Source organism: Rhinichthys klamathensis, unplaced genomic scaffold (genome assembly GCF_029890125.1).
Source record: "Rhinichthys klamathensis goyatoka isolate OS25496 unplaced genomic scaffold, OSU_Roscu_1.1 h1tg000007l_1, whole genome shotgun sequence".
Taxonomy (NCBI): domain Eukaryota; kingdom Metazoa; phylum Chordata; class Actinopteri; order Cypriniformes; family Leuciscidae; genus Rhinichthys; species Rhinichthys klamathensis.
The window spans coordinates 1,530,613-1,558,113 of NW_026606560.1; the positions used below are offsets into that span (position 1 = coordinate 1,530,613).

The 27,501-nt window shown below is 37.9% G+C and overlaps 2 protein-coding genes across 2 annotated transcripts in view; both read right to left on the reverse strand.

The window, feature by feature from the left end:
* The window catches only part of akr1a1b (aldo-keto reductase family 1, member A1b (aldehyde reductase)), a 94,893-nt gene that overhangs the window by 33,272 nt on the left and 34,120 nt on the right, over window positions 1–27,501 (reverse strand). The gene's annotated exons all lie outside the window — the stretch shown is intronic.
* tie1 (tyrosine kinase with immunoglobulin-like and EGF-like domains 1) lies at window positions 578–20,573 on the reverse strand. The gene is made up of 22 exons (XM_056259505.1): window positions 20,366–20,573; window positions 18,441–18,734; window positions 17,732–17,842; window positions 17,374–17,529; window positions 17,147–17,278; window positions 16,902–17,042; window positions 12,457–12,585; window positions 12,220–12,365; window positions 11,534–11,678; window positions 11,290–11,448; window positions 11,029–11,166; window positions 9,060–9,350; window positions 7,965–8,155; window positions 5,281–5,491; window positions 5,083–5,193; window positions 4,705–4,895; window positions 4,265–4,378; window positions 3,982–4,052; window positions 2,347–2,387; window positions 2,152–2,248; window positions 1,945–2,044; window positions 578–1,246 (listed from the first exon to the last, which is right to left on the reverse strand). Exons 1-22 carry the CDS (start codon window positions 20,406–20,408, stop codon window positions 1,175–1,177), a joined length of 3,084 nt encoding a protein of 1,027 aa, XP_056115480.1. The 5' UTR covers window positions 20,409–20,573; the 3' UTR covers window positions 578–1,174.

Here is a 27,501-nt window from a genome sequence, read left to right on the forward strand (position 1 = left end):
GCCTCTTAAAAAATATAATCTTGAGTTCCCTTTTTTGGTACTGTCTTTCAAGAGAAGTGCAATAATGAAATTTCTGTCTAGAGGTTATGATAAACATGATTTTTAAAAAAAAAAATTAAGTTGTGAACATGTACTGATGCCTTTGGATGAAATATTGTGTTTTTCTTGTATATACCAAGGGCAGTTTTGGTGGGATTCAGAAGTAAAAAAAACCTTTGAAAAAAGTATAGGCATGTGTGCCATACTAAAAGTCGGTTGACCAATAAAACCGATTAGTTAATTAAGTAGATAGATTACTATTAAATGCAATCCTTAACTGAAGTTTAAGGAGGGATGTTTTTTTTTCTTCCGTTTTGTGTGCGTGAGTTGAAGGAAACTGAGTTGCCGTACCCTGACTGACAGATCTTGGGCCTGTGGCAGAATAGGAGGAAATACCCTTGACAGATCAGCAAGCTGCAGCAGGGAAAGGGGCCTGACCTCAACCCCACTACTTGAAGAGAGTGAAAGAAAAAGTAGTTTCTGTTCCTATCAGTGGAGTGTCTACAGTTGTCTCCAAATGCCTCTGTGATGAGTCCTGTCACCACAATGATGCTTTATTTATCAAAGTAAACATTCTCTAACATTCTTTAAATGGTTATAGGATGGCTATAGAATGTTATACATACGTCATACGTAAAAAAACATCATAAAAATAGCTTAAAAATCTTTAGTGGCTTTCTACGGTCTGATAAACAACATAAACATTATGTACAGAACTCACTCAAGGTGAACAAATGAGTTACATCGCTTTCTCAAGTGCTACATTGAATAATACTGGTGCTTTTGTCCATTTGATGTATGTCCATTCCAACAACCTCCCAATAAAATGATGGAAAAAGAGTTCAATGCATGGTCCAGATCCCCACAGACCCAGCGTGCTACATCCGTAGCTTATATTGTAGGTTCCACTTCCTCTTGAGTAATCCAAGGCCATCATGTCCTGAGATATGAATCCTAGAGTCACAGCTCCTAAGAGTGTCCTTTCACAGTCTGTTCTCTATAGCCATGTGGTCTTGGTGGAGTGTCTCTTTGAACGATGGAACCTGGCCACAGGGGAGTGACAGTAACGCAAAGCCCTACTGTGATGAGCCTCCCTTGGGCTGTGAACCCTTCTTGGGTCTGGGGGGGCTGGTAGTCAGGCCTCTTCGGCTGTAGCATCTATTCCAGCATAAGTGAAGTTCTCAAAGAGAGCCATGTTGACATAGGCCTAGATGAAAGACGAGGTTGGTTAATGGCCACATACAGATACAACTGGACCTGAATTAGTGCTCATATTTGTGCTATTGACATGAAATATAAACCACTGTTTAAAAGTTTTGTGGTCAGAATTTTTTTTTTTTTTAAACAATTAATACTTATATTTAGTATTGCGTTAAATTGATCAACGGCGATAGTACACATTTATAATGTTACAACAGATTTCTATTTCAAATAAATACTGTTCTTTTGCACTTTCTATTCATCAAAATATCCAGAAAAAAGTGTCACGGTTTCCAAAAATAAACATCAAGCCGTTTTCAACATTGTGTTTCTTGAGCACCAAATCAGCATATTAGAAGATTTCTGAAGGTTCATGTGACACTAGCTATGCTTCCATCCACATATTTGTATGCATTTTGGGATATCGCTTTTTTTTTTTTTGATCCAATAAATCCCTCAATGTGCAACACAAAACTCACATGACTTTGCCTCAACAGTGGATGTGATTGGATAACTGGACTAACCAGCGGATAATTTTCATTGCACAGCATCTCAAATGTTGGTTTGATCATTTTGAATGATTTGGCATAATGACCTCCCAGAAGTGTCTCACATGATTGTGTTCCCAAACACCAGGCATGAACGCAAGATAACATGACAGTGTTTACAAATTGCAAATGCAAGCATCAGCCTGTTTTTCCTTACCTTCCTAGCCTCTTGCATCCGATTGAGCTGGACAGATATTTGTGAAAATGGTGGTCGCTCATAGGGTCTATCTCGCCAGCACTGCCTCATAAGTTCATACCTGTATGGATAATTATTATACAGGGGATTATAATTACAATTATTAATACAACTACAGTTGATCAATATGGAAAGTGGCTACCAGAATACATGAACGTCTGTGCTTACACTTCATCATCACAGTTCCTGGGCTGCTCCATTCTGTAGCCCTGAGGAAGCTTCTCATAGAGCTCAGCACAGGTCATCCCACAGTATGGAGTCCCACCTTGAGGAGAACAGATGCATAGCCTTCATCGTGCTGAAACATCTTTATAATGCATTGAGGAGGTAGACAATTCATTCAAACTAAATGAGAGAACTTACCTAAACTTACAATTTCCCACAGAAGAACTCCAAAAGACCACCTGAAAGCCCAAGACAGATATTTAAAAGAAAGGAGGATAATCAAGGTTAAAGAAGAAGCTACATAATTATTAAAAGGATAGCTGGTGATGTGACGTCTTAAAAGAAATGGTGCTCATGGTGAGAGACTCAATGCAAAGGCTAACATCTATTTAGCACATTTACATACCAATGATTTAAAAATAGCTCGGACAAATTCTGAACCTGATCTACACTACCGTTCAAAAGCTTCTGGCTTGTACGATTTTGAATGAATGTTTTTGAAAGATGTCTCTTATGCTCATCAAAGCTGCATTTATTTGATCAAATTGCATTAAAAACAATAATATTGTAAAATATTATTACAATTTAAAGTTTTCCATTTTAATATATATTTTAAAACAATTTATTTAAATGTATGTCAGTGTTATGTTTAGTTTTATTGTGTTTTTGTTCATGTGATTTGGTTTCCTGTATATCCTTTCAGTGTTGCATTCTCATCACCCTTGTTAGTTTACTTGGTTTCTCATTAGTTAATTATTACATTCACCTGCCGTCTAATTAGTTCCCTTGTTATCTCTGTGTATAAGTACCTCCTGTTTTGCTCTGTTCTTTGTCTGTGTTTTGTTAACATTACGTGTGGCAAGTGTTTATGTTTCGCCTGAAATTCTCCTACATATTTCTGTTGTTGGATTAAAAAAGATGATTTAGAATGAATTCTGGTATTCTTCGTGTTGGCTTGCTACCACATGTGACAGTATATTTATAAAGATAATGACAAAGCTGAATTTTCAGCAGAGTAAGGAAGCCCATTCATTCCTCTGTCAATTACTGTATGTTAAAGCTAACGCTTCGTTCCCAAACTTTTTTACAGTGAGTCATTTAACATCCTTCTGATTACCCCCTCTCTTCCACTTAGACTTATGTCACACCTTTTCCATGTAGGGACAATATTTACCTGGCATGAATGACTGCAAAAGATGAGTTAATTTGATTGGATGTCATGTATTTGATGTTTTATGACACTTCCATTTTCCTGTTTTTACACTGTTAGAAATACATGCTCGGTTTTAATGTTATTTTATGGTGGGGTAGAATTAAGTGAACGGAAAAACTCAGTTTTGCGTAACCCAGTTTGGGAACCACTGGCCTATGCAATCAAACTCCAGGCTTTATGGGAAATCCATAAAAAAACGATCTACTGGAGAAAACTATGTTTGTATGTCATGTTGGTCATGTTGTTTTCGAAATGTTCAGTGCGCAATGTTCTCAAGTGGGTAAAAATAGGTCGTTTTGATAGAGGCCCTGTGGTCTTGTGGAGCATGCAACTCTAATTTCGAGCTTCCTGGTTTGTTATCAGTTCCTTCCTGCTTATTTATCAGTTGCCCATTACAAATTGAGAAGGATGAAGGCATGTTAATTTGGATTGAAACTTAGGGATAGCATATCACTTGGTGTTTTAAATATTTAATAGACAATGAATTTCTTTGTCACATTTTCTTTAAGTAGAAATTAAAGGGTCAGACACTGACATTTAAGAGTCAGATAATAAGGCATGAGATGTTCATAACGATGTTTATCTCTGCAAAAACCACACAAATTATTCATTGCACTTACACATCACTCTTTGTAGTGTAGACACTGTAGTTTAGTGACTCGATGGCCATCCATCGCACAGGCAGTCTTCCCTGAGACAAAGAAGGAGCAACTTTTAACCAGTTTCATGAGTAATTTTTGCATTTCAGTCAAATTATGTTATATGTAAGTCCACCAGAACACTATTTAAGAGTGAACCTGATTGATAACATAAAGGGTGGATAAACAATGCACTCAAAAGGCTGAGTGAGGAAGGACTAATGAGTTTTATCATCTAATATCATCTCATAGATATAGTCCTCACCATGGTCTTTTTGACATACACCTCCTCACCACGTGAGAGGCCAAAATCTGCAATTTTTGCTACTAGGCTTTCTCCCACAAGTACATTTCTGGCAGCCAAATCTCTGTGGATGAACTGTTTACACACAAACAAGATAACCAGATACAGAATCAGGACATACTGTATAACAAAAAAAAAAAGAAGAGAAAAAATGGCATAAAATCGATATTGGCCCTATTAAATTGAAAGATACATTTTAAAATAATATATATTTTTAATGAAATTTAAAAAAAAACTACTTATTATTAATAAAAATTATTAATTTACAAAATTATTTCAATTAAAATGTGTTAAATAAACAAACTGCAACATTGCGGGCAATAAATATGACACTTGGCCAGTGTGTCAATTAATTTTGCCCATCCACATATGTTTTCTTAAATATACACCTCTTTTTATACCTGTTTGTCACTAAGGTAATGCATGCCAGTTGCTACATCAGCAGCAAACTGCAAGAGCTGCTGGGAGGTGAGTGTGGAGGCAGTTCCGTGCTCCTTGGCAAAAGCAGGATCAGTCTCTAGGACACGACTCTTCCTTAGGAAGTCCAAAAGATTCCCATAAGCTGCATATTCAATAGCAATGTAAAGGTAACCTGTGGATAACAGAGGCTGTCACATGTCTGCACTAGAGGACAATATATACATATGGCATCTGAGCCCAATAATGCACTTTGACAAAAGTGATATGAAGCCTTTTTAACATTACTGTGTCAAATGCTCCTTAGATCTTCTTATTATCTGACCATAATTCTATGTAATACCAGTAGGTGGCATACTCACCTCTGTTCTCACAGGCACCAATGAGATTGATTATGTTTTGATGCTGTCCCAATTTACACAGCACTTCTAGTTCACCGGCAAAGTCTCGATGGTCATTCTCTGAGGCGAACTCTACAGGTGCACAAAACGGACACACAAAATCACAATCATGTAAAAACAGACCTTAGCTAACAATGCTATGTCGGCTTGTTGTCTTACCCTTGAGCATTTTAATCGCAGCACTCATTTTTACGCCGTCTTTTTTTACCATGGCCTTGATGACCTGACCAAAGTTCCCTTCTCCAATGACATCCTCAAACTTAATGTCCTCCCACTCCAATATGGGATAGGTGAGGGGCTCTGGGGAAGGCTTTGGTCGTCGGGTCAGTGTGAGAGTCCCTGAGTTGAACTGTAGGATAGTCTCTTCTCCCTGAAATCGCATGTGGTGACATTTAAAAAAAGTTTTTTACTTTTGTGCTTATTATTGTTATAGTACTTATAGTCAAATCCACTTAAAGGAGAACTCCGGCGCAAAATGAACCTTTGGTCTAATAAAGCATTGGTACCTAGTCAACCGTTCTCTGTGATTTGTTTTCATGATAATCGAATGTAAAGAGTTTTATCTCTAAAAACTGTTTAGCGTATAACGCTAGTAATGGGGGCATTTAATAAGTAAAAAGAAATCGCTAGTTTATACCACTAACAAGACTCAAAATAGCCCCACACTAACACAGTAACATAATGAGGGTCCCTACATGCAAAACGAAGCATTGAGAACTTTGTAAGTGTCCAGACCGTTTAATAAGAAGTTATTTTATAAAGACAGTCCACTTCGTGTATACAGTCAGGAGCCATCTTTGGAAAACAGTCTCGACTAGTCAAACCACGAACGACGTGCTTAGTGAGCTGAACTGTAGTGAACTTCTGAACTGTACGAATGGCGTTCGTGGTTTCTGTTTTCTATTATGCAGAAAACAGAAATCCCATCGGTTATCCATATACAGAGGCTACTTAATGTGAACAAATGTAAACGCACCATGTCCTGATTGGCTAATGATCCAATCTGCTTGATCGGATCACGGTGATCGCATGTTAGGGGGGGGGGGGGGGGGGATTATCCTGTTTGCCCGTGCCTTCTACCCTGTTTAGTTGTGTGTTTTGGATTGTCTGCCTGTGTTTATGACCTTTGCCTGTTTTTGGACTTTGATTCAATAAATACTGTGTTTGGATCCTCAACCTTCGAGCAGTACAAGACAATAACTATTTTACATGAAATTTATGAATATATACATTACTGTTTAAAATAATGATTTAAATATATTGCATGTTTATATGCAGGCCCATAGCTAGGGCATTAGAGGCCAATTGAAATCAGGTTTCTCTCTGTCCGTTCGTGATTGCTTTCTGGGGGTTCATGTGCTATGGAAAACATGATATTTTCCACTTGTGAACTGGTATTTACCAGTGTGTTGGGTTCAAGTGCTTTTGTTGTCGTAATGTGGTAAAAAGATGGAGATCCAGACCTGTTATTTAGCTAAAACTATTTTAGATTGCTTAAGTCATCTGCTACAGCAAGAAGATGATTTATCAAAACTCAAACGATAAATAATATGCTGTAAATTTTATAGATCATGAATAGTATATATTTTTACCATTCACGACTCTCGCGTTGCTCTCCGCCATTTTGAAAAGGTCAAAGGTTATTTCATCTCAGCAACTCGTGCATCAAAATATTCTACGAGTTGCCCAGTGGAAAATACCACATGAGGGGGTGTTCATGTGCATTTTCCACGCCGGCTTTTGGTATTTACCATGATTACCATAGCACGCGAACGTACCATTACTGCTTAATGTTTTTATGGAAACCATGATACATTTTTCTTTTTTGTGGAAACTGTGATACATTAAATAGAAAGTTCAAAAGAACAGCATTTATTTGAAATATTTTTTTTTAACAATGTAAAAGTCTTAATGTCTATTTTGATCAATTTAATGCATCCTTTTATTAAATAAAAGTATTATTTTAAAAATAATTCTTCTCATGTCATGTCTATCCCACTGTGATAAAGTATTAACCGTGCGTTCACACGGCCGCCGGCCAGAGCGTCAAAGTGGCCGGAAGTCATTAATTTTCAATGTTAGCCGGCGGCGAGCTCCATCTTGGATGGCGAGAGCGGCATGCAGAAGTTGAAGTCAGGTCAACTTTATGGTAATGAGTGATGACAGCGGCAACCAATCGGAATTTAGAAGTGCTCCGTTTGAGAGGATTCCAGGGAACGCAGTCCTGTAAACTTTGGTTCCAACCACATTAGTTCCCAAGCAAAATAGAGGAGAGGATGATAATTTGAATTTGATAAGAAGGCGTGCAACACTATTTATAGGCAAGATTTTCGAGCTAGACCGCTTGTTTTTCAGCGGGAATGCAAATTAGATTAGCACTTAACCATGAACACAAAAGCCACACCACACAAATGGCTTTTAATTGGTTTATTTCGCTAGCAAACATGTCCCTATAATTATTAAGTTCTTTCCATCGATCAATTTCTTACTTTCACATTTAAAAGATTCCTTGAGGTTAACTTATACCCTCCTTGGTCAGTCTGCAAAAATAACGATCGACATGCTTGTTTGCGGCCCCTTTAAATAAAGTTTTAAAAAAGACCAAGCATTCGATCTACGTCAGAGCGTCCACGAATCTTTCCACAGCGTCGTTGGCAGGGCGGCGAGAGCGAATTTTGCCGCTCTCGCAGGCGGCGGTGTGAACGCACAGTAAGTCTACACAGATTTCAACATCTATAGGTTGTAAAAAATATTTTGCTGCCATTGTACATACAAAACAAAAATCAGTAATATAAAGTATATAATAATGAAATAAAGTATAAAATAATAAAGTGTCCACTCACCGATCCAGACTGATAGGTGAATGTCCGTCTCCGTTTAAGGACAGATTTCCGAATGCAGAAGAGAGCCAGGAGGGCCAGAAGAATGGTCACACAGGTTACACCCACTGACCCAACCACAGCCCAAAGAAGCTGATGATCCTCAGCCATTGGCCGCCCAACATGTTGAGTGGTGGGAATAAAGCTGGGGAATCCTGAATTATATGAAATAAGGTAGGTGCCTTTTTATGAGAGAGAACATTTTAGGAGAGGATTTAGAGTAGGCTTTCTACTAGGGATGTAACGGTTCACAAAATTCACTGTTCAGTTCGATACGATACAGTGGTGACACGGTTCGGTATGTTTTCGATACAGCAAAAAGAAAGAAATGCCAGAGAAATTTCTTTGATTTTTAATTTTTAATTTATTAAAACTAACATCATAAAGTGATTTAAATTTTTGTATTTATTTATTTATTAAAACTAACATCATAAAGTATGATCTTTTTTTAAATTTGAACAATGATGGAGCTATACTTGACTCTTCTCAGCAGCATATAAAACAAAAACAGCTCCTTATAAAAAATTAAATGTAATATTGTAGTAATAATTATTTCAGGTTTATTTTAAGTTTGCAAGTCTCCAGATTAACATTTGAGGGCAGCAATTTTATTCATAATGTCGAAATAATAACGGAGAAATTCGAATGCAAGCTCACTAGATCTCGCAGCGATGCTATTACTTCTGTGGCGTATGCTTTCAGAAAGAAATGCTTTCTTTACTGGATCTCTTAGCGCTGTGTAGTGACAGTGTCGCTTGATCAAGATTGGCTCGCGTTGCACTGACATTGGTCCAAACTCATTACGGTCTGTTAAGCAAAATAATGAGTTGCACAGTTTCGTTCCACTTTCATCACGTTTGCCATTTGATGTTGGGCAACGTTGTGGTGGTCGCGCCAGCACGAATGCTAACAAAATTTGGGTCAGCAGGAAAAATGGTCCAACGAATCGTTCGGTTTGAAATGCGTACCGAACCGAAAGCCTCGTACCGAACGGTTCAATACGAATACGTGTATCGTTACACCCCTACTGTCTACCATTAATTCTTTCTGGTCTCTTACCGTCTTTACGTGTCCTGGCTTGTACGAACTTGCTCCACTCCCCTGGCGCCTTGGAGAAAGCCCTCACCCTAAACTGGTACAACGTGCTCCCGTTGAGGGAGGTCACATCCTTCGTGGTTTTGTTGCCATCGTCTGTGTCCACCCAAGGGTGCAAGCTGCCCTGGCCCACCGGCTGGTACTCAATGCTGTATTTCACAATGCCTCCATTGGGGTCCTCGGGGGGCTGCCAGTGAAGCCTAACTGCATTGATGGACAGGGCATCTGCATGAACGTTCCGTGGGGAAGAAGGGCCTGGAGAGAGATCATACACAATTTTCCCTTTTCAATTTCATTTCACACTATGAAACACTTATGAGTTTGTTCCTTTCTACCACACCCTGTCTAGTGTCTAACATTAATGTCCTATTCTATAGTCAGTCACCTACTTGCGCCTACATGCAAGATTTTTGTTACCCTGCTTATAGATGTGAATATGGTGTGGCTTTGAAGGGGGCCCATGGCTGCCGCAGTTTACCAGCCGGACGTCCACTTGGTAGTCCCTGTGGTACTCCAGATTGTAGAGCTTGATGGAAAGCACATTAAGCAAGGTGGTTTCCTCCCACAGCTTCTCTTTGTGTGGTCCGTAGAGCCGCACTAAAAAGCCAGTGGCCTTGTGGTACCTGCCAATCAGGGACCACCTGATGGTGGCATTACGGCCCTCCAATGAGTTGGAATCAATCTCCGGCCTGGCCGTGGGCTCTAGCGACACAGAATACGCAATCAGAAGCTGTGTGCCGCAGCTGAGCTACGTACAAACTATACTGCTCTCAAAGTCAGTGCTTCAGTCAAAATAGACTGATAATCAACAATCAAGATATTGTTTATCTAAAGACCTGATTCCAGTCCGTTTCTCCAGATTTTGTCAAATCCATGTCAACATCATCCAAAAAGTCCATCTTCTCCCCAATGAATCCCACTGTTCTTCTCTTTATAGGGTAAGACGGGGGAAGATGCTCCAACCTTTATTTATTCTCTTATGTCATTTAATCTCATCTGAACACATCATTTATTTGATGTTTAGACACTTAATATTTTCATCAGAACATCAATTTATTCTGTCTGAACAGTTATGATTTGAAATGATTTAATTGTTTTCATTAAATAATAGTGATCAAGGACTTTATTTTATGTTAGATATTAGATGGCCGTTTATTAATGGGTGACTTGTGGATGCAGAAATTAATTTTAAGAATTTGTACAATAACTTTTCACTTAAAAAAATAAGCCCAATATTTCTTAAAATTAGACTCGTTAACTAAAGCCATTGAAAATTGTTTTTGGAAATTAAAATAAAAGCTGAATAGAATAAAATAAATTATAAATATTGGATAAGAAAAGTTGCCTTGGCATCTAACTGAAATATGTTTTAAGTTGATGTACGAAAACTACAGTAAAACTGAAATAAAAATGAATTAAATCTATATAAAAATATTTTAAAAAACTAATAAAAAGGACAAAGCACATAACAAAATTACTAATATTTGAACTAAAAATAAAAGCTGATTACTAAAATTTGAACTAAAAATAAAAGCTGATTCAAAATATTAATAAATACTATGATAGTATAAATATGATTACAACGAGATCATTACCTCTGGGGTAAGATGTCCCCCTAAGAAGTGGCATTTTGTTGCTGATGTTTTTATTATTTTATTTAATAATTATTATAATTCCATTCATTAGATTTTTATTTATCATGTATTCTACATATATCAGATGTTTTTTACATGTATAGTTGGGACAGGTTTACAGGAGGTTTTTATTGTGTGCCACAGGTAGGGGGCCATCTCACTCTAATAGTGGTCCTGTACATCGTCATCCTTTACATGCTAAACTGAAACTCATCTGTAAATATGTTATTAAGGGGGGCATTTACCCCATCTTTCCCTACAACCAAGTCATTTTTAGTTCTAGATTGATTTATTCTCACCTGGGCAGTCAGTCTCCATGATTGCCGCTGGACCCAAAGGACCCTCTCCTCCGTTTCCTGGACGAGTGAGTTGTACACGGACATGGTATCTGGTTGAGGGCTTCAGGTTCGGTAATGTGATTTGATCGTTTCCATACACTTAGTTAAAAAAAATGTGATTATACTGTATGTCTTTGACTGGTATAGTATATTGATATGATTCTTCATGAGAATTAACCTAATGAGAATTCCTAAAAACAGAAGTAATTTACAATTCCTCACCTATGATGGAGGACCAGGAGTCTTCTGTATCCACTGGTTTGTAAAGCAGTTTAGTGGAAATAATGGGACCGTCACCCATGAAAGTGTCCACTGGCTTTACAACCAGTTGTTTGCTACTTCTCGACAGCAGTTTAGGAGCTGTGGTTGGGTAGGGTGGCTCTAGTTCACAACAAAGTGCAAATTTAAAGGTCTTCAGCTAGAAAGAACATCACTAGAAGAAACCGATTTCTAAAATGAATCTCACCTTTAACAGTTAAGGTAAACTTGAAAGAATCCTGCCCACCATTGGTGGAGACTCGACATTCCCACAAGCCACTATGCTCTACAGACAGCCGTGGGATCTCAAAGTGAGCTGTGCTTTTTATGGAGTCCATGTTAGTGTGGGACGCCTGAGGAATTAGTAAAAACAGTAGACAATCAAAAAGATTAGAAAGATAGACACGAAAATACTTTCTAACTTTTCACTTTTCAAACATTCTTTCTTTAAACATCGTATGCAACTTTTTATTACCCGTCAGGCAAAACTTTACTTAAAGCCTTTATATATAATGCATTATAAAACTATTGTAATGTCTCAATTTTGCCTTGTAATATTATAATACTTATGTTACACCTTTAGAACATATAGAGCATTAAAACACATAACAAACAACCAATTTCAGATGTAACAAGGAATCCACAAATATTGGTTGTATTATTATATGTATATAATATTATTATTTTTTAACTTTGGTTGCAATTATTTATTACAAATATATAATGCATTATAATGCACATTATGAATTCCTCTTAATGCATTACACATAAAGGCTTTAAAGTAATAGTTCACCCAAAAATGAACATTTTACTGATGACAAGATGTTAATTTTTGGGTGAACTATCCCTTTAAGTAAAGAGTTAACAAATTTCCTATACTTATGACTCTTTCACCTTAAGAACGGTGCTTTCCAGCTTGCGTAGCTCGATACTCATATGGCTAGGCAGCGGATGGCCTGTTGCAGAGCATGTGATCTTGTGGCTGGAGTTCAAATTTCCCTCCAGGTAACTGGCCATATCCAAAATCTCTGGAACGCTATCTGAAAGAGGGATAAGGTTAGACAAACGGCGCCAAGAGGAACAAACTCTATAGATTTTGGAGTAGATGGAAAAGTAGTCTTAAAGACTTACCTGATTTCTCACAGTATTGCCCTCTCCAGCCAATGGGACATTGGCAGCCACTGAATCGATTGCATTTGCCTTTGTTCTCGCAGTTGCAACTTAAAAGACAGTCAGCGCCATACGTTCCTTCAAGACAGGCTATGAAAATAAGAGCATTGACAAGTCTGTTTTTTATTGCTTACATCCATAAACATGAAAACAGGCATTTTATAAGAATTCAATAAGACACGTTTTAATGCCTGAGCTCTGACCCCAAGAAGTTTAAGTGTAAGTGTTTGGAAATGTTTGTGTAACTAACAGTATGGAAGCCAGATTTTTATGCTATTGAGACTCACAACTGAAACATTATTTCTCACAATTGTGACTTTTATCTTACAATTGCAACATTATAGGGCTGCAACTAACGATTATTTTAATAATCAATTAATCTGTCGATTATTTTTCCGATTAATCGATGAATCGGATTTAGAAAAAACAAACGCATTAATTTCCAATCCTTTATTAAAAAACAGAACTGACAGTGCAAATTCACAGTGAAAAAAAATCCAGTGCAAAAAAATGGACTAACAAAAAACATACACATGTATGCTTTACATCTGCCAAATAATATATATAGACTTTTTAAAAATAAAGTGAGCTGCTGTCAGAACAATAAATAATTGATAAAAAATAAAGAAAAATACAAATCAGAAAACTTAACAGGATTTGTTTGAACGTCAGAACTTGTTATCTACTACACCACACTAGCACACTCACAAACTCTCACACTCACAGATGCACACACTCACAAACTTGTGTTTTGTTTTTGTCAAAGATATTATAATCTTTAACAAAATGTTTGACATTTTTTAACAAGCAAATGCACCTATTATCATATTACCTATAATAGGTAATAATAATAGCAATAATAATAATTATAAGAGAAGATCATAATCTCTAGTCTATCCTAATATTAATTATAAATAGCCTACAATGTATATAAAATATAAATACAATATTAAAAAAACAAATACAATGGATTGACCATCTATGGTGTGTAAGGTATTTTGCAGCTCATCCTTTCTGAGCATATAGTGTTTCTCTGAGTCATTAGAGTAAAGATTGAAAAATTCAGTGCTGCAAATTGTGGAAAAAATATTCCCCTGCCCTTGTAGTGGTAGGCTATTTTTGGACAGACAAGAAAGTGTTTTCATCGTCTATCTGATTCAAATCACAGTCTGCTAATTCAGTGGTAAGAATTTAATTATTGGTTTTATTTATATCTTATATAGTAGGCCTAATTATATATTACTATTTAGTATATGCCAAATGACTAATGCTCAGAGTCAGACACACTCGGTCTCTCTCTCTCTCTCTCTCTCTCTCTCTCTCTCTCTCTCGCGCGCGCGCGATCTCGGACACACTCGTGCTGCGTCCCAATTCGCATACTATCCGTCCTAAATAGTATTCGAAAATAGAATTAGTACGTCCCAAATCGTAGTATGTTGAAATGAGTGTCCCAAAGAGACCCGGATGGTCTACTATATCCGGTCAGAATCCGAAGTGCAGATCGATCATAGACTATGGACAGAGCTATCTCACTGGAACTCAGTTGAGACAGTTGAAGCCCATTTTTAGCGAGCACTTCCGTTCCTGACGCGGAGATCGATGCGCACTCTAACGGCTGATATTGCCCACAACCCATCGCGCGTTGGACGAGGATTCGGTTAGAACTACAAACACGAATGAAAAGTGTTCAAAAACTACAGACATGGAGGACGCGCGAGTCCGACGGTTATGTAGAGAGGTTTATGCCCAGGGGTGGTAAAAGTAGCCTACTCAAAAGTTATACTCGAGTAAAAGTATATATACCTAAATAAAAAATTACTCCAGTAAAAGTAGAAAGTCCTCCATTCAAACATCACTTGAGTAAAAGTACAAAAGTATCTGATTTAAAACATACTCAAGTACCGAAAGTAAAAAGTAAGTATTCAAATTAACTGTAAATATCAATAATTATGCAGATCAATTGTTTTGGAAGTGATATGCAATCTTTTATTTGAACAAATGATAAGATTAGATACTGCAATTAAGAATTTGTTAGCTAGCTGTTAAATCCCTTGGCTAACAATAGTAACATTAAAGCAACACTAAAGAACTTTTCCTCTGCGGTCCCCCTACAGGTTAGAAGCGGCATTGTCCGTTACCGCTGTCGTAAATAATTTAGCCTACCACAGCCTACTGTCGCACGCATGCTCGCTGTTTATCCACTGTTTATCCAGCACCGGCTTTAGAGTGAATAATGTCCAATTGTAACGCTTGCCGTAAAGCAAGTCAAATTTGTAGTTTTCTTACGTCTCATTCGAACTACAGAAACGCGACCCGATCTGGCAAACTTATATAGTGTGGTTCTAGCAGATATAGGACCACAAAGCTAAGGCAGAAGTGCCTTTCACCCTGTTACGACTTGATGAACCACTGAAACGATTTTGGAAACATTATTTTAAGGTAAAAAAACTTCTTTAGTGTTGCTTTAACGTCAACTCACCTCAATATGTTTTCTCAGATTTGAGGGTGAAGTTTTGAATGCTGAAATTTAATTCACCCGTGGCAGGCAAAGAAGACATTTCAGCCGATATTAATCTCCCTTGACTTCAGTGAATTCGAACATATCATTGATATATGGCCATGGGTGATCCCTGTCGGAAATCTTGGGATCATTGCTGGCAGCGAGAGCTGCACCTTCACCGGTTTCTGCGGTCAATGGTGAACTGACTGACTGCTACGTGAGCGTATACTGGCAAAGAGCTTGCGCGCTCTTTTTTTAAAAAGAAAAACAAGTTTTTCATTGGTTTGGAAAGCCAGTGTAATAAATACTTGGAGCGGGCATGGGGAAATGTATTGGAGTAAAAAGTAAACTTTGTCCTTACAATTGTAGTGGAGTAAAAGTGAAAGTAGATGCAAATAAAACATACTCAAGTAAAGTACAGATCCCCGAAAAAAATACTTAAGTAAAGTAACGAAGTATTTTTACTTCATTACTTACCACCCCTGTTTATGCCGAATTCAGACTGCACGATTTTAGCCCCGATTTTGGCTCGCCGACAGGTTTTGAGAAATCGCCGACAAATGCCCGAAATCACAGGCAAATCGGTGCTCGTTCACGCGAGTGACAATCACGCAGTGTGAATGAGCAAAGACGCGATCTGAGAGAATCGCCGACGCCCGTGAGATATTTGGCATGCTAAATATCTGGACCTGTCGGCGATTCACAATCCTGCTGTGTGAATGTGTTCTGACTATAGGGTTCTGACTGAAAACTACATCGGCGATGACCGACAGCCAATGAGAGAGCAAGATACAGGGAGGAGGAGGAGGAGTTATAGACCAGAATATCAGTATTTTAATAGATAGGCCTATATTTACAATTATATCAAACATAAACAAAGCACAAACATTTGCATTACCAGCAGCAACAGCAGGACATTTGCAAAATTATTTATTTACCCCCAACTCTCTTTGCAAAACACAGTCCTTGCTCCCCTCGTCTTCCCAACCATTTCCTGCATAAACTGTTTATTTATTTATTTTTTCATTTTCGCTACAAATCAGTGCACAGACAATTTGTAGGCTATCATTTTTAATAACAAATTCAGTGTCGCGCGAGTATTTCCTATCACTTCTCGCGTTTGTTTGGTTGTGAAACGTAGTTTGCGGACCAGGCAGAAGTTGTCGGCGATTCTTTCTTTTGTAAAGTCATGCAGTGTGAAACCTCCTGTCGCCGGACACACTCGGTCTCTCTCGCACGCGCGATCTCGGAGACTCGAGTCTTTTTTTTATACTCAAACAATTCCGCGTCGCGCGATGCAACGAATCGATTATGTAATTCGTTGCCAACTCTTTCAGAAATCGATTTTAATCGATTTAATCGATTCGTTGTTGCAGCCCTTTGTCATAATTGTGACTTTATACCTCACATTATCTCACTTTATATTATATTATTTTAACCTCTCCTATTTGCACCTTTATTTTTACAGTTGAGTATTTTAATTTAAATACTTTATTTTATTATATTTTACAATGTGACTATCATACAATCTGGTTTTGTATTAGATTAAATCTGATATAATGCTCTATTGTGACTATTTCTCATAACTGTGACTTTGTTTCCTGTAATTGCTATTTTATATTTCACAGTGTGACTTTATATCTTACAGTGTGACTTTATTTGTTATTTTAAACTTGATCTCACTCACTTTTTTACTCTGAGGTGGAATCTGGCTTCAACAAAGACTAGAACAAATGCACAGATAGGAAATATTTATCTTGGTCAGTTTGATGGAAGGTGAATTTTTACTGGCAGACTCCAGCAGCACCTGTTTAAACTTTAATGCACAACTGAATCCTTTCTGCAAAGTCTAGATGACACATGGAGGGAACAGTTATTATATAATGGGATCTCATGTTAAACTCACGTTTACGACAGCGGTCTCCATGCCAGCCGCTGGCACAAGAACAGCCGTAAGGATCAGTGAGACAGAAACTCAATCCCTGGCATCCATTCACTGACATACAGGATTCCTGGCAGTTCCGACCAAACATTCCTTCACGACAGGCTGCAAGCCCAAAATCACAAAAATGGATTTGCATGTTTAAGTTCTTAAATAGACAGTCTCTGCAGACATGAATGATCAGTTTCATAGAAATGGTTTTGATTTACCTGTCTCACAGCGCATTCCCATAAACCCTGGAGGGCAAACACAATCTCCATCTTTGTCATGGCACACGCCTCCATTCAAGCATTCGGGACAGTCCTTGTCACAGTCGGAGCCCCATTTGTTCTTTGGGCATTCTGTAAAATAAATAGGTAAGAAAATCAAGCAATACAATATAAAATCCAAAGTCTTGAATAAATCTAAATTGGTGATATGATACTGATTAGGATACCACGAACGATGAGGCGCATCCAGGCACTATAAAGAGCACTGTCCCCAACATAGCTGGCACTGTAAATCCCTGCGTTGCTTTCATCAACTTTCTCCAGATCCAAAACTGCTGTGTGGTTCTGAACATCAGCAACAGGAGTCATGTAATAGTAGTTACCTAAAATAAATCAGAATATACTTGCATGTAAATTGCTTATCCATTTACTGATATAATATATACCGTATATATGTGTTTGTGTGTATAACATTTAAACATATTCTCATAATTTGCTGTACCAATATGCATAAAATGTTGCATGCATGCTCTTAGGAAATGTGTCTTGTGAAATCGTAAAGAATAAAATAAAAGCTATACTGGCCATTAAATTTCCAAGCAATGTCTCGTCTTTCTGCCTGAATGACATCCATGATTAGAAGCGCTGTGTCTCCTTTACTGGCCGTCAGAGTGACCCTCGCAGGTCTAAAGTGACCTAATAAGACATAATAATAATAATAGTACTCTGGCATGACATCCCATTTTTAAAATCTTTTCTTCATTCTGATTAGTTTTGCCAAACTGTTTAGGTTTTAAAGGGATAGTTCATTCAAAAATGTCATTAACCCACATTATGATGTTTTATTAACAAAGTTCTGGAGGAGCACGTTCAGATAATTAACCAACTCTAGTACTCTGGGTTCGGGCCAAATTCCGAGCTCAGAGCTCTCCCCTCGGGCAGCATGCCGAATACGCATAACCTTTACTCTGATAATCTGATTATATGTATGTGTGAACTCCTGATAAACATTTACATTACCTTTATTTACATTACAACATTACATTTACTCACCATTGTGTAGTTCCAAACCTGTATGACTTACTATCTTCTGCAGAACACAGACAAGATATTTTTTAAAAATGTCATACAGTCAGTCAATGGGGTCCAGTGTTGTTTTGGACCCCACTGACTCTCATTGTAAGGAAAAACATTCTTTAATATATGTTCTTTTGTGAATTCTTTTGACATACTTTTTAGTTTTTTGGGTGAACTATCCCTTTAAGTTAAATATTTTTTACTCTGGTAGCCATACCTTTGCTGTAGTTGTTGATAAGTGTAACATTGGCAGGTTGGTCAGAGCCCCTTTTTGATTGACAGTTGAAAATCCCACTGTGGTCAAAGCCTGTAAATCCAGTAGCCACCACTTCTTTAGTCTGTGGCCTCTGCACAATAAATTTAGGAGTATCTGCACGAAGGACAATGCTGTTGTCCTTTTTGATGCTCAGTTGAATGCCGTCTGTGTCACGCTCTCCAGAGACGCAGGATAGGCGGAAATGATGAGCAGATGTGGCCCCGTTAGAGGTCATGGTGAGATCCATAACTGCATCTGGTAGAGGACACATTTCATACAGATGAATGCAATTTAATAAAATTGGAAAATACTTGCTAGAGATATAAAATGAACATCATTAGAAAGGTAATATTCTCATCACTTAAGTATGAAAATTATAATTATTCAGTACAGTTTATTTATAGTACATTAGGATCACAAAATAACAGCAACAATGGAGCCACTATATAGTGGAACATCCACATTCCTGCTTTGACACATTTCCCCCTGGCTTTCTGCCACTCTGTGCCCTTCTCAACACAAGAACAATATCAGGAAACAAAGAAGATCCAAAGCCACCATTCCACCACGAATGGACGAAATAATGAAAACATGTACAGACGCCCGGGGCTAGTATCACACTATTTACTCCAGTGAATATTTCTCAGGGCAGGTTTATTTTTGAAAGGCAATTTCTATATAGGCACATGCCTTAAATTCTAGGCTACAAAAAACAAATGAACATTTCCACTGTTATTGGCTAAGAATTGGCCTGCAATTTAGGCTGTTGCTACAATTTCTACAACTTAACATTAAACAACCTATTAAATGCTTTTAAGTAATTAAAACAGTAAACCAAATATTAACCACAAAATGAAGCATAGGCCTACACAGGTACAATACAAAAATATCAATAATAATAATATTGACATATATGTATAATGTATAACATTTAAAATGTGACATCAATAAAACTGTGACTTGCCCTGATATTTCTAAATAGAAAATAACCTTCTGCCTAAAAGCTGCCTTCCTAAAATAGTTCCAACTTTCAGTTAAATCTAATTCATTATATACAATAGTTGAACCGTCCCATATGTCAGTGTAGTTTTAGTGTGTGTGTGTGTGTGTGTGTTGTATTGTGTATTGTGAGTATAGAACTGCCAACAAATATTTTTGTGTGTTTTATAGTGTATTGTCAGGGTAGAATTGAACAAAATGACTCTAATATAGGCCATAAAGATTTTTTTTATTTGCAACCATAAATGCATAATGGAACTTATAACTGAACTCAAAACCTTACCGCTAGCAGCTCCTGAGAGAGTGCATTTGTGATAACGGCTTCCCATACCAATCAATCAATCAATCAATCAATAATTAGTTTGAAATCAGCAAGTCACATTAACAGATTTTTATAAATAACTATGAATGCTTATTGCTTCAACTAGATACGCTATACACCTTCATCATTATGCAAAACAGGACTATACCAAGTGAAGGAACTTCAATAAATATAATGTATTGTTGTATGACCATTTTATTATTGTATTAGCATCACTTTTTTGTTATAAACTAATCACCAAGATTCCCAATGATGACCAAATTACTAAAGATGCAAGTAAGCCTATAACTATTATGGTAACTTGGATTTAGTGACCATTTCGTCATACATAATATCGTTAAATTAATAAGAAAAGGCTCTGATATTAAATTATATGGTTTTACAAAAAGTGATCTGCAGTAGGCCTGTATGGTATTTTAAAGGGAAACTATTTTATTATAGTTATTTTTTGGCAAGGATTAGAAGTACACGGATAACTTTTTAACTAGGCCTATGTAATTTTAAGTGAACGCAAGAGGAAACGGCACTTTTTGGCGTAGAGCTCGCAGCTACAGTAGCTACTCACCAGAGATGACGACGAGGCACAAGAGGCAGATTAAATGCAGCATGACTGGAGTCTTGTGTTCCCTCTCAGATAATCCGTTAAAAATTATCCAAATACAGGATCTGTCATTCCAATGGAATCTTCCAGCTCGACAGGGGTATCCATGCGTTATTGCGCATTTCTACGATCACTGTGTGAATGTGCGTGCACCGATTTACTCTACGCGTGGAAATCTGTGCTGTTCACATGCTGAAAACTTTACTCTTCTGCCTTCTCCTCAGTCATACTACTTTGGGTGGGAAAGGAAGGAAGAGGCGTAGAGGATGAGAGAGAGAGAGAGAGAGAGAGAGAGAGAGAGAGAGAGAGAGAGAGAGAGAGAGAGAGAGAGAGAGAGAGAGAGAGAGAGAGAGCGATTGTCAAGGTACTGTAAGTACTATTTTCACAGATCTAAAGTCAGTGCATCATGACCAGGGTTGTTCTTCAATTATATCACTGCAAAACATTTAGATTGGTCCTAAATTATGTTATTAAGCATACAAATACCATTCAAAGACCCATTCAACTGAAAAGTAAAATGACAGAAAAAGTAAACAAAAATGTCCTGTTTACAATGAATAACTAAATGCAACATTGTTAAGACAACATAGGCCAAAAATTGAAAATGCATATGAAACATGAGAAGCACCATCATTTTATTTTATAGCATTGTATCATTTTTATATTTTCGATCTATTACTTGTTTATAGTACCATTACTAAACTAAAAGTGCATTTATTGTTGTTGCTGTCATTGAGGTACAATTACCCACATGGTTACCATGGCACAGTGTCAATAGTTTTAAATGCACATAGATACCTTTTTATATACAAATTGGTTAAGAAGGAAAGTGCACCCAAAGTACTGTCAGGTTAAATGCGGACTGATTTTGAGGAGTCAGGTAATCTCACATAAAGTGACAAATTCAATCTTTCTTTGTCAACTGTTCTTGTAGTTTATGATGCATCGGTACAGTCTAGACGTATAGCCTATACCCCGGTTTCACAGACAAAGTCCCAGACTAAAATGCATGTTTAAGCTGTTTTAACTGAAATTAACTTGCACTGACATATCTTATATATCAGTGCCACTGTTTTGTCTCAAGATGCACCAGTAATTTTTTTTTCTAATCTTGGCTTAATCTAAGCCCTGTTTGAGACCATGCAGGCCAATATTTTTTTAATATTCCCTGTCACTCAAGGCACCAAACCATCATAAAGAACAGATTACTGTCTGTCACACACCTCAATGGCACTACACTTCCCAGCATCCCTAATGTTTCCCGCCTGCGCATATCAGCATCACCTGATCACCTATCACCTGCACGTCCTCAATCACCATGGACACTAATGATCATCACAGCTGTCTGTCATTGTCTCATTATCATCTGTGTATTTAGTTCCTGCTTGTCTTCAGTACATTGTCTTGTTTGTGTGTTGCACGCTGTCTCGTCTGTTGGTTGTGTTCTGAGTTACTTATTAAACAAACTTGTTACTTTTCAATGATCTCCGTCTTCATTGGATCTAACCGTGACACTGTCATACTCATGGTCATATTTTCCTACTGAATGATTAAGCTCCATGCTGCTGAAGGCATCTTCTAACTACTCACATCAGTCATAGCCAGGAAACGAGAAACAATCCCTGACTGTGTGTTTTGTCTAAATGTTCAGTCATTTCGAGTTTAATTGCAGAGGAAAAGCCCACCGCCGCACGTCTACTGGCCCATTTACACCGTCTTTGCACACTTCACTAATTTGTGGATGGATGTTTTTTTAAATGAGCGCATGTTTTCTGTCTGTTTCTTGATAACATCGCACAATTGAAGCTGACTTGGATTGACATTGTTCTGACTTTCCTGTTTTCCACTCCACGAGCAAGGGACAGATGAAAAAAATCATTTATTTTTCTGCACACAGATAATAAAACAGAGTTTAGTTGATTTGTTTGTGCTGATTTAGACCAGCCATATCTAATGTGTTACTGTTTTTAGAAGTGCTGTCTGAGGCGGAGGTCTTCTTGCTTTTGTGTGCACTGTCACCTTTGGTACACAATATCAGCCACACAAATAGCAGGTCACACTCACATCCTGCCCATTTGCTCACCGAAGCGAAACACCTCTACATTGTTCATAAAATTTTATAATCAGTTTAAAATGGATAAATTCAATGTAGATATCTATGCCACTTACATGCACAGAACACTTTTTTTGGGCATTTTAGTATCAGTATTCATATTAATAGTAGAAAGAACAATATAAGTGCAATAATATGATTTCCATTGTTGCTTTTGTAGTTTCATTGTATCCTAGTGTTGTGTCTTGGCTAGAATGTGTGTGTTTTTGTATCGGGGCGTATGTGTGTTTGTTTATACATACTGGCTGATAAAGCGCTGGAAGTGTTTGGATGAGGAAGCCGCACGGGAAAGTAGTGGACACTGTGTCAACATTTTCTGTAGTTGTGTGGTGCCAGGGTGGAGAGAAACAAGGTACTTAGAGGGACTAGATTTAACCTCCACTCTCCCCCCAGACTGCCGCCTATTGTCCCAGCCACCTTTTGTAGTCCAGTAGTAATTGCTTTATACCTTCTCTTTCTTATGAAAGTGATGATGAATGTTGATTATTTTCTCTTGTCGGCGGACAAAGACTCAAAGCATTTGTCCTGCCTTGTTTTCCACCCTGAGGTCAAGAGACAATGCACACACCGGTGGCCAGTACACATGTAAAGGAATCAAAAGTCTTTATGTAATTTCAGTGCTCAGAAGTTTTTCCTGTGCAAAACTCTCCACCACAACACTATAGTGGTTGCTAGAATGTTCTGGGATGTTGCTAGGACACTGCTAGGGTGTTCTGTGTGGTGGTTTCTTACTATACCAAGTCAAAACACCCCCAAGTAAGAGCAAAAACAGTGATACGTTCTTTAGCAAACCTCTAATCATCGGTAACGTCATAAAAGTCTATAATTTATTTGAAAGAAATAGTCCACCCAAAAATGAACATTCCACCCTCATGGCATTCCAAACCTGTATGACTTTCTTTCTTTTGCAGAACTTAAATTAAGATATGTTGCTAACCAAACCGTTTCAGTTACCATTGATTTCCATTGTATGGGCAAAAAATACAAAGGAAGTCAATGGGAACCGACATTCTTCAAAATCTCCTCCACAGAAGAAAGAAAGTCATACAGTTTTTGGAATAACATGTATAATGGCAGAACTTTTATTTTTGGATGGACTATCCCTTTAAGCAAGTTCAGTAGTGGGAATCTCACACATAAGAATAACTAAATCGTAAGTGTTATTGAGTAGGGAGGGGACAGCTGTGAGTGTTATTAGATGCATTGTGGCTATGTGAGAAAGTTTGTATTAAATTCCCATTTCCACCCATTGTGAACGGAGCTGGCAGGACTCCACACGCACTGCATTGAATGTGGAAGTGTGAGAGTGTGAGCTGGCGATACAGGAGCCGGTCTCATGGGCATCTAGCCCTCTTGAGGAAGCTCACCATGGGACCCTTACTGCTATAGGTGCTCCATTATACCCTTAGGTCAGTGTCGGAAGTCCTCTTGTCATAGCGGGGGCAAAAATGACAGAATCAACCATTAAGCCTCTCCCTGAAAATCCGTCATCTATTCCCACACATCTTGAAGTGATGTCTGGTTAAATGCTCATGCAAATTCATCACAGGCCTTATGGAACAATCATGTAAAAATTTCCATCTGGCATGGATGAGTTAACCATTCATATCCGTGAAATAATAAACACAGTGGTTTGAGGGAAAGAAGATGTCTTTGTGTTTTTACCTAGTCAGCCAGATGTAGAGTGATGGAGATAAGAGGATCTTTAACAGATAGGGTCAAGGATAGGAAAACTGGAATAGGAGGATGTGGAGTGTGTACGTACAAGAGAAAGAGAGAGAGTAAAAAACAAAGGAAGGGGAAAAGAGGTGAGAGGGCACATCCGCTCCTCAGATTTTGTCTCAAGAGTGTGCGTGTGCAGAGACATCTTCACCCTGCACTGTTACACTCTCAATTCATATTTCCTTTCACTCTAACACAAACAACGTTCACGAGTTCACACTTACATCAATTACACAGAGTAAAGATTATGCGTATTTGGCGTGCTGTCCGGGGGGAGGGCTCCGAGCTCGGAATTTTGCCCGAACCCAGAGTACTCCCCCCATTGTTGTAAGAGTATTAGGACTATAAGTGAGGAGATGGGGTGGTGGAGGGATGCTGTTAAACTGTCAATGAACGGAGGTTAGTTTGCTGTATATATACACACAGCGCTTAACTCGTTGATTAAGCACCACTCTTGTCTAATTAGGTTTGATTATCTGAATGTGCTCCACGTGTGTTTAATTAGGTTTAATTATCTGAACGTGCTCCTCCCGAACTTTGTTAATAAAACATCATTTCTTGTAAACCTCCCTATGCATTGAGCATCCATATCAAGCATTCTCTAAATCTACTTTTCAATACTTTTCTTCTCTAAAAACTTAGATTGGCTAAGAGATTATCAATAAAATGTTTGTTAAACTCATATTCATTGAGAGACTGGATGAAATAATTGTAATTAAGTACTGTTTACGTAAACCAAAAAAATCTAGTTAATTCAGAATGATTGGTTGATGAATAAATAAATAAATGATTAGCAGAGGTGGAAAGTAACGAATTACATTTACTCGCGTTACGTAATTGAGTAGTTTTTTTTGTGTACTTCTACTTTTTTAAGTAGTTTTTAAAATCTGTACTTTTACTTTTACTTAAGTACGTTTTGTTTGAAGTATTTTACTTTGCTACATTTGAAATCGTATCCGTTACGGAGTAAAAAATTAAAATACAAGGGAGAAAAAAAAAATCACACTCCGGAAACTACTGCATTGATTGGTTGAAGGGCGGGAGAACAAACGCGCAAGAAAGGTGACGCAGACCCAGCTGAAGCTGAAAGCGCCCTCAAATTCTTATGAAGCGAATTATGGCCAGTATGAAAATACTTTGTAGAAAAAAAGCGTGGTTGTCTTCGAGGATAGATATCCAATTTGCAAAAAATGTGGACGCAAAGTGGCTGCAAAAGGAGGATACATAGGAAAGGTAGGCTATGTCCCGATTATAACTTAAAGGTGACCTATAATTCAAAATTGAATTTACCTTGGTATAGTCAAATAACAAGAGTTCAGTGCATGGACATGACATAGAGTGAATCTCAAACTGGACTGTTTTCGCATTCTCATTTAATTCACGTTTATGAAAAACACCCCTGAAAAACGGTCGGTTCTCCACACAATACCGACTGTGACGCAATAGTCGGGATCATTAATATGTACGCCTCCAAATATTTGCATAATGCCAGCCCTCAATGCCAGGCGGAACTGCGCAGCCGAAGCATGGCAGTTGCTCAGTGTGGATGTACACATGAACACAAAAGTATTTTTTAGTTCCTTCATCTGAGCCTCTGAAGAAACAATGGGTTAATTTTATTTTCTCTGGAAATTTCCAAACATTTCACCGAGTGTTTCCTCAACTTGGGCCAATACAGAGCTGGCCTCGGATCGAGCTACCAAGCAACACTTTCTGATGTGTAATTGTTCAAGTTCAGACAGGTAATCTTTCTCTCAAAATCGTTCAATACTGTTTATCAGGGGTGCCGCCAGAAATTCTGGGCCCTATGGAAACCAAAATTTCTGGGCCCCCTGCATTTTTTAAAGATAAAATTTAACCCAATAAACATGCCCAGTATACTTTAAAAAGATATATAGCACATAGTTAAATGTCTAGATTGGTACAAAAATAGAAATATGTACTTGTTTAGCCTACATAAAAGGGAGAACATTTATTATCTCAATTGCAATTGCAAGCACAACAGAACATAATGTAAACATATTGACATACTAATACTTCCAAGTCAAACTCAAATGGGTCAAACTACTCAATCAGGAAACATCAGCTTATTTTTATTGGCCTATTTAGTTTTCTTAATATAAAATATTAAATATCTATTTAGTAAATAGCCAATGTTTACTACAGACATATGTTTAATTCAATTTTCTGGGGCATTTTATTCACATCAAGTTTGACAGCATCGATCGTAGCAGAAGCACTTGTCACTTCACAGAACACAGAACACACGACACAGACAGGGCAAACTGATTTTGTAATTTTTAAAGCATGTAGAAGATTACTTTTTGCACACAGTCACAATCACAACCACTGCGTTCACACCAGAGGCAAATAGCGCGTCAAATTCGCGCCTGCCGCGTAGTTATACGCGTGAACACTTGAGTCCATTCGCGCGTCAAGAGTTAACAAAAGTTTAGACTGGCTGCCTGCACATTCACTGTTCTAATGTTCCCGCGGCTGCGGCTGCTGCAACTTGAGGGGGCGGGCTGCAGGACGACTCGTCCACGGATAGATTTTATATCAAGATTTTGCTTTAGTATAATTTTCGGGACAATTAAAGCCTGTTTTGGGATTCGGGACAACAGCTTAGATTTCGAGACTGTCTCGAATTTTTCGGGACTCCTGGTCACCCTAAACAAAAATAAGTAGGCTAGTCTCTGAAAGTTTTGGAATACGGCAAGCTAAGTTACCTTTATTTTTGAAAAACTGTGTGACATACTGTCGACTTTGGCATTCTCTGTCTTCCCTTTCCTTGCTTTCCGTTTTTGATGCCCTGAATTTTGATGTGACATGCCTGCGTGTGTCACTGTCTGTAGCCTACTGTCTGCATCATAGCAAGTGCAATCACTAGCGATCGTAGCTCGGACGGGGCAGGGGTGTGACTGAAACAGTAAATACATCATTTGTTTTTTAAATATTAAATCTATGGTCAAAACGGACAAAGTACACATTTATTGCATGAGGGGGCCTTGCACATTTAATGTAAGTATAAAAACGAGAAAAGAAATAAGAAAAGAAAAAGGGGGTCTGCTCTTCTGGGCCCTAAATCAGCCTGGGCCCTTAGAATCGTCCTAACCTTCCACCCCTTTACGGCGCCCCTGCTGTTTATGCATCAGTAAGTCAAGCCAGTGACTAAAATATCAGCTTCACATCGTTTCTTTTAGTAGGATGAAAATAATCGTATTTAAATTGTGAACAAATTATATACAGAAAGCGATCAAAGAAC

Coding starts and splice junctions, on each gene's coding strand:
- tie1 (XM_056259505.1), bottom strand. CDS start 20,408: ATGCTGCATTTAATCTGCCTCTTGTGCCTCGTCGTCATCTCTG. Junction 17,043..17,146: donor GGGAATGCGCTGTGAGACAG/GTAAATCAAAAC, acceptor TTGGGCTTGCAG/CCTGTCGTGAAGGAATGTTT. Junction 2,249..2,346: donor GTGGGAAATTGTAAGTTTAG/GTAAGTTCTCTC, acceptor GTTCTCCTCAAG/GTGGGACTCCATACTGTGGG.